The 7,417-nt window shown below is 64.5% G+C and overlaps 1 protein-coding gene across 1 annotated transcript; it reads left to right on the plus strand.

The window, feature by feature from the left end:
• On the plus strand, positions 1-7,300 carry C1QL1 (complement C1q like 1). Its single transcript, XM_030023506.2, is given in 3 exon segments — positions 1-403; positions 405-819; positions 6,387-7,300. Coding segments are annotated over 3 exon segments (747 nt in total). The 5' UTR covers positions 1-251; the 3' UTR covers positions 6,567-7,300.
• Positions 7,301-7,417: the final 117 nt, after the last annotated feature.

Genomic DNA, 7,417 nt, shown 5'->3' on the forward strand with positions numbered 1-7,417 from the left:
CGGGCGGGTGGGCGTGTCCCGGGCGGGTGGGCGTGGCCTGGGCGGGAGCGGGGCGCACCGGAGCCAGCGGAGCGCAGCGGAGCGGCCACCGCCGCCGCCACCCCCGAGCCCCCCCCCCACCCCCGCCGCCGCCGCCGCCCTGCTCCCCCCCCACCGGCACCATTCCCACCCCCGGGCGACAACGCGCCCCGGCCGGGCGGCGGCTCAGCCTGGGCCGGAAAACTTTACTGGCGGCCGCGGCGGGGGTGGTGATGGTGCTGGTGCTGGTGGTGCTCATCCCGGTGCTGGTGAGCTCCGCCGGTACCGACGGCCGGTACGAGATGCTGGGGACCTGCCGTATGGTCTGCGAGCCCTACGGCCCCGCCGCCGCGCCCCCCCCCGCAACCGGCCGAACGCGGCCCCCTCCCGCCGCCCTCCACCCTGGTGCAAGGTCCCCAAGGCAAACCGGGGCGACCGGGGAAACCGGGACCCCCGGGACCGCCGGGAGAACCGGGACCCCCGGGACCGGCGGGGGCGCGGGGCGAAGCGGGACGACCGGGACCCCCGGGATTACCGGGACCGGGGGCTACGGGTGCGGTGAGCGCGGCTACCTATAGCACGGTGCCGCGCGTCGCCTTCTACGCCGGCCTCAAGAACCCCCACGAGGGCTACGAGGTCCTCAAGTTCGACGACGTGGTCACCAACCTGGGCAACAGCTACGACGCCGCCTCCGGCAAGTTCACCTGCGCCATCCCCGGCACCTACTTCTTCACCTACCACGTCCTCATGCGCGGCGGCGATGGCACCAGCATGTGGGCCGACCTCTGCAAGAACGGTCAGGTAAGGGCTGGCCATCCCGGCTACCAGCCCCACCGCGGGGACGGGAGCTGTCGCTGCCCCCCAAGCACCGGAGAAGGGTGCTGGGTGCTTCCTCAGGGTGCCACATCCTTTTCCCAGCCCCAGGGATGTACCCCCAGGGTGCTCCATCCTTCTTCTGGCCCCAGAGGTGAACCCTCAGGATGCCGCATTCTTCTCCCAGTGCCGATGACGGGCTCTGGGTGCTTTTCCGGCATGCCCCATCCTTTTCCCAGCCCCAGGGATGCATCCCCAGGGTGCCACATCCTTCTGTTGGTGGCAATGATGGGCTCTAGGTGCATCCCTGGGGTGCCACATCCTTCTCCCAGCCGTGGAGATGCACCCCTGGAGTGCCCCGTCCTTCTCTTGGCCCCAGAGATGCAGCCCCAGGGTGCCCTATCCTTCTCCCGGTAGTGATGATGGGCTCTGGATGCGTCCCTGGGGTGCCCCATCCTTCTCCTGGTCATGGAGATGCACCTCTGGGGTGCCCTGTCCTTCTCCCAGCTCCAGAGATGCATCCTCAGGATACTCCATCCTTCTCCCAGTAGCGATGATGGGCTCTGGGTGCATCCCTGGGGTGCCCTGTCCTGCTCCCAGCTCCAGAGCTGCATCCCTGGGGTGCCCCATCCTTCTCCCATCCCCGGAGATGATCCCCCAGGGTGTCCCATCCTTCTCCTGGTGACAGTGATGGCTCTGGGTGCATCCCTTGGGTGCTCCATCCTTCTCCCATTCCCGGAGATGTTCCCTGGGGTGCCCCATTCCTCTCCCAGTGCTGGGGACATGGTCTGCCACTGTAGCCATGCTGCCCTGATGTGTCCCCAAGGGTCCCCTCAGTCCTTTCCTTGGCCCCGGAGACATGCCCTGCTGTGCCTTCAGGGTGCCTTGGGGTGTCCCTGCTGTGTCCCCAGGGTGCCCTGCCCTCCCCAGCCATGTCAGCATCCCTGCTGGGACTTCCCGGGGGGAACAGGGCTCTTCCGCAGGGGACAGTGCCTGCGGTGGCCCGGATGGCGGTAGTGCCTGCCCTGCTTTTGGGGTGCTGCACTCCCAGTCCAGAGCCAGCTCTGCTGCTGCTGTGTCGGGAGAGATGTCCCCATCCCCGGCCAGGCTGCATGGGGACACCATGAGGGGGACACACCCCGAGGTTGGCTCTGTCCCTGACCCCCACCCTGCTCTGGTATCCCTTCCAGACCCCATCCATCCAAAAATTCTCCCAATCCAGAGATGCAGCCTCTCCATCCCTGCAGTTTTTGGGTGATGCCCAAAATGCTGCCCCTTTCCCACACTGTGTCCCCCCCCGGCCACGACTTGAGGCACAAGATGTGGCCATGACCCCCTAAATGTCACCCGAGCTCAATTCCCTTGGGTGTCACTGTGGCTGGCGTCCTCGCCAGGATTCATCCTGCCCCGCTCCCACTTCCCATCATTTTCTCCTGGCACCAAGCCCCACGGTGCATCCCCGTCCCAAGGACAGATGACACCAAATTAACCCAAAATTGAGTTATCAACCCCCCAAAAAGCCAGGGTGGGGGGGAAAGTGGGAGCCGTGGCACGGCCACCACGCTTCACCCCTCAGCTCCAAAAACCTCTGAGCCAGGAGTGCAGCGGGGGCAGGAGCCGCTTGGCATTTTTTCTCCATCTGAACAGTTTAAATTTTCTTTTATTGGGGATATTTTTGTCTCTCTTTCTCCCCCCAGTCCCAAATTTGGGGGGGGGGTCCCAGTGACGCTTGGCACCACCGACTCTTTCACCCAAGCAGCATCCATGTAACTCTGGACTGAGCATCCCCAAAAAAACACCTCACCCCCTTTTTCCTCCCCCAAAATATTTTTAGGGACCCCCCCAAACCTTTCTGCCTCTTCCTGCCCCCCGCTGAGCTCTGACACCCCCCCCCCCCCCGGCTCAGTGGGGGATCAATGCACCCAGGCGCTACCGGATGAATTTCCAGAAGATACGGAGCCCCTCATCGAGAGGAACCGCGCTCGGTCGGGCGCGCGATGCAGCCTAATTAACCGGTGGTTAATTACTAACGCGGTATCGCTGCTCCAATATTTATAAAGAAGCGGCTCGGGAGGCAGGGGAGCGCTTCAGCTGGCTGGCACTGGCGGGAGAGTTTAAAAAAGGTACCCCAGAAATGCCCCAAATAATTAAAAACTGGGGCTAATTAGGGTTTTGTTGCCAAAAATACCCCGTCCCTGGCAAGGCTGGGGGGGTTGGGGGCGCCAGGGGGTGGTCCCGAAAGATAAGGGTCGATCTCGGCATTGTCTGAGGGAATTATAACTTGGGGGGGGCCCCTCTGACCCCCCACTGTCCTCTGGGTGCTGCCAGTTTTGGGCGCAGCCCCTCACCGCTGCATCAGGGCTGGAGTTAATGAGAGCCAGGGGAGCCCCGGCTCTGGGAGGGAGCTGCTCCTGCTGGTTAATTAGCATTAATTATTCTTATTTGTATTAGCCTGTAGAGGAGGCGAGTGGGGCAGCGGGATGAGGGGAGATGCTGGATGGACGGCCGGGGCAGTTTTGGGGTCCCTGTGGTGGGGGTCCCCACGGTGGGGTGAGGGCCGAAGGGGTGTGTGGCCGTGCCACGGCTTGGGGAGGGACACAGCCCCAGGGGGGTCCCCGTGGGTGGGGGCCTGGGGACGGTCCCCAGGGGACCCTCTCTGTGGAGACACAGGGCTGCACTGAGGGGTCCTTGGGGTGCACCCGCTACTGCGTCCGAGGGTCCTTGGGGGGCACCCACTGCTGTGCCCGGGGGTCCTGGGGGGGCACCTGCTGCTGCACCCGGGGATGCTGGGGAGGCACCTGCCATCGTGTCTGGGGGTCCTTGGGGGGCACCCACTGCTATGATCAGGGGGTCTGTGAGGGCACGCGCTGCTGTGCCCAGGGGTGCTGGGGGGGCACCAGCCACCATGTCTGGGGGTCCTGGGGGGCATCTGTCACTGTGCCCAACTGTCCTGGGGGGGCACCTACCGCTGTGCCTGGAGGTCCTGGGGGAGCACCCACTGTCGTGCCCAGGGCGTCCTGGGGGGGGGCACCTGCTGCTGCACCTGGGGGTCCTGGAGGGCCACTCGCCGTCAGGCCCAGAAGTCCTGGGGGGCACCCACTGCTGCACCCAGGGGTCCAGGGGGGGCACCCGCTGCCATGCCTTGGGCATCCTGGGCCGTGGTGACCACAGTTGCTGGGACGTGTGGGGCACGTGGTGTCCCCGAAGTGCCAAGCATCACTGTGAGCGGTTCAGCCTCGACATGGGAGCGCCCCGCTGCCCCGTCCCCCCGACAGACCCAGGCCCTTGGGCACAGCCGGCCACGTTGGGGACCATCCCCATCCCACAGTGTCCCCAGGGCTGGTGACACCACCCCAGCGATGTCACTGGTGTCAGTGACAGTGGCTGCAACAGAGCCAGCCACCGGGGCCCGGGGCCATGTCCCCCCCATGGTTCCCACCTCTAGGGGCTGCGCCTGGCAGCAGCATGGGGAAACTGAGGCACAGAGCAGGATGAGTGGGATGAGGCCATCGGGGGGGGGATGTAGTGGCAGCCCCCACCTCCTCTGCCACTGCGGTGCTGGGAGAGGCTCAACCCGGACCTGGCGCTGCCATTTATCTTCCCTGGTTAGTGCGAAGGGCTGGCGGGCGCGTGGTGACGAGGTGGCTCCTTAACGAGGGAAGATGGATGGCACCGGGCGGCTCTGGCTGCAGTGGGGGGGACGATGGCAGCAGAGCCCAGCGCCAAACAGCTTTTCCTGGTTCTCCTTCCCTCCTGCTTCTTCCCCCCCTCCTCTTCCTCAGCACAACCCCAGGCGAGGCAGCATTCCCCGGAGACTGGGACACTGTGACCAACTGTGATTCACTGTGTCCCCACCCTGGGGACAGGGACCCTTGTGGTGGTGGGGTAGACAGAGGGTGACTTTTAATGAAGTGACACTGTTGGTGATGGCATGAGGGATGTGGCTTCATGGGTGAGAGCAAGCCCTATGGGACCCCCTGCTGGACCATCAGTAGGTTCCAGAGTTAACAGTGTCTGACCACACCATCACAGGCTGTCTGTGGGCTCAGGGAGATGCAGCTACATTCCCAAGGAGGAGGGGACCCCTGGGCCCCCTGTCGTGGTGGCAAAGGACAGGAATCCATGGGGACACCCCTCCTTCCCCTGCCAGCTCTGGGACCCCTCAGCTGCTTGGCGGTGCCTCCCTGCCCAGCGTGAGCCAATTAAAAGCCCATTCTTGTCGGTTGTAATTAGGAGCATCTTCTCCCCAGTGCATCGCTTTTGCATTTCACTTGGGATTTTACCTGCCGGCTTGTCACTGTCACCCAGCGCCACGCGATCTCCCTGCAAGGCGCCAGCATAGATTTGATTACCCAAATAATTCTGCAGCGGCAGCAGGCTCCAGCCATAGAGCTTCTTTTCCAGGCAGTTACGGCACCTCCGGCTCTGCCGGCACCTCCCGGCCTTGTCCTCCGGCACTGAGGAAATGTTTACTGGGGGGAGCATCCAGCCCTGCAGCGGGTAGGGATCTGGGTGAGCAGCGAGGCTTGGTTTTGGGGGATTTGAGCTCAGCTGGCTCAGCCCTTGCCACAGGCTCATGGCCCCTGTGAAGCTCATGGGAAGATGCGTGGGGATGTGCTGGGTTCATCAAGTTGGTTCGGAGCTGGGCTGGGAGATGGAGTCCTGTGTCTGAGCTGTAGTCCTGCATCCGAATCGGGAGATGGGGTCCTGTGCCTGTGCCATGGTCCTGTATCCAAATCCAGAGCCAGGATCCTGGGTCTGAGCCGTGGTCCTGCATCCGAACCAGGAGATGGGGTCCCGTGTCTGAGCTGTGGTCCTGCATCTGAACCAAGTCAGGGTCCAGGGTCTGAGCTGTGGTCCCGTATCCAAATCCAGAGATGAGGTCCCATGTCTGAGCCGTGGTCCTGCATCTGAACCTGGAGTTGGGCTCCCACATTGGAGCTGTGGCCCCACATCTGACTCCGGAGATGGGGTCCTGTGTCTGAGCCATGGTCCTGTGTCTGAAGCCGGAGCCATGGTCCCGTGTCTGAGGCATGATCCTGCACTCCAGTTGGGAGGCAGCTTCCTGTGTCTGAACCGTGGTCCCATGTCTGAGCCACGGTCCTGCATACAAACCTGGAGTCAGGGTCCCATGTCTGAGCCATCATTGTACATCTGAATCCAAAGATGGTGTTGCGTGTCTGAGCCGTGGTACTGCATCTGAATCGGGAGCCATGATCCCATGTCCGTGCCATGGTCCCCCATCCAAACCCAGAGCTGTGGTCCTGTGTCTGAGCCATGGTCCCACACCTGAACCCAGTGCTGTAGTCCCACATCTGAGCTGTGGTCCCACATCTGAGCCTGCCAGGTCAGGGGGAGCCTCTGGGTGATGCTGAGAGAAGCCACATCCATCCAGGACCCATTCACCCATGGGTGGGGATCCAGGGCACCCCATGCTATCCTGGAGCTGGTGGGTGGTCTCCCTGGCTGTGGGTGATTTGGGACTCTGGGTGTCCCGTGGGATCCGAGGGCTGAGCTGTCCCCTGAGCCGGGTAACGTGGGTGTCCCCTGCGCAGGTGCGGGCCAGCGCCATCGCGCAGGACGCCGACCAGAACTACGACTACGCCAGCAACAGCGTCATCCTGCACCTGGACGCGGGGGACGAGGTCTTCATCAAGCTGGACGGGGGCAAAGCCCACGGCGGCAACAACAACAAGTACAGCACCTTCTCCGGCTTCATCATCTACTCGGACTGAGCCTGGACCCACGGCATCGCCCCACGGCCCTTCAGCCCCATGGCATCCCCCTACTGCTGTCCAGCCCCACGGCATCCCCCCACCGTGTCCTCCAATAACCACCCAGCCCCACGGCATCCCTCTGCTGTGGTTCAGCTCCCTGCTGCCATCCAGCCCCACAGCATCCCCCCAATGACCGTCCAGCCCCACAGCACCCCCCTGCTGCCGTCCAGCCCCACGGCATCCCCCCACTGCTGTCCAGCCCTATAGCCTCCCCTTGCTACTCTCCAGCCCCGCGGCATCCCTCTGCCGCGGTCCAGCCCCACGGCATCCCCCCCACGGCGGTCCAGGCAATCTACGGTGCCCCAACACCCCCCTTTCCCATTAGCTCACCCCATGGCTGCTAATTCAGGGCTGGGGAGCCGCAGGGGGCTGGGGGTCAGCAAGAGGCTGGGGGACCCCCCCCCCACGCTGCCCCACTGCACCCCCATCCCCTGGCCGCGCACCCCGCTTGGCCCCATGGCACCCCGCTCCCCGCTGCCTCCCCACACCCGGGGCGATGCCGGGGGCCGGCGGGTCCCCGCCAGCGTGTATATATGTACAGGACGCGCAGATGTCTATACGGGTGGCCCCCCCCTCCCCACATCTCCGGCCAGCCCCGTGCTGGGGGGCTGCGCTGGGGCCGGGGGGTGGGGGGGAGACGCCTTGCTGCCCGACCCCGGGGCGACTCCATGGTAAAGCAGAGCTGTGACCTCTCCCCGTCTGCTGTCTGTGTCCCCGCGTGGGGCAGAGCCTATGTCCCCCACCCCGGGGACGGGGTCCTCCTGCCAACCCCAACACGACCGACCCCGCTTGGCTCCCCAAATCGGCCC

This window comes from Aquila chrysaetos, chromosome 8 (genome assembly GCF_900496995.4).
Source record: "Aquila chrysaetos chrysaetos chromosome 8, bAquChr1.4, whole genome shotgun sequence".
Classification (NCBI taxonomy): domain Eukaryota; kingdom Metazoa; phylum Chordata; class Aves; order Accipitriformes; family Accipitridae; genus Aquila; species Aquila chrysaetos.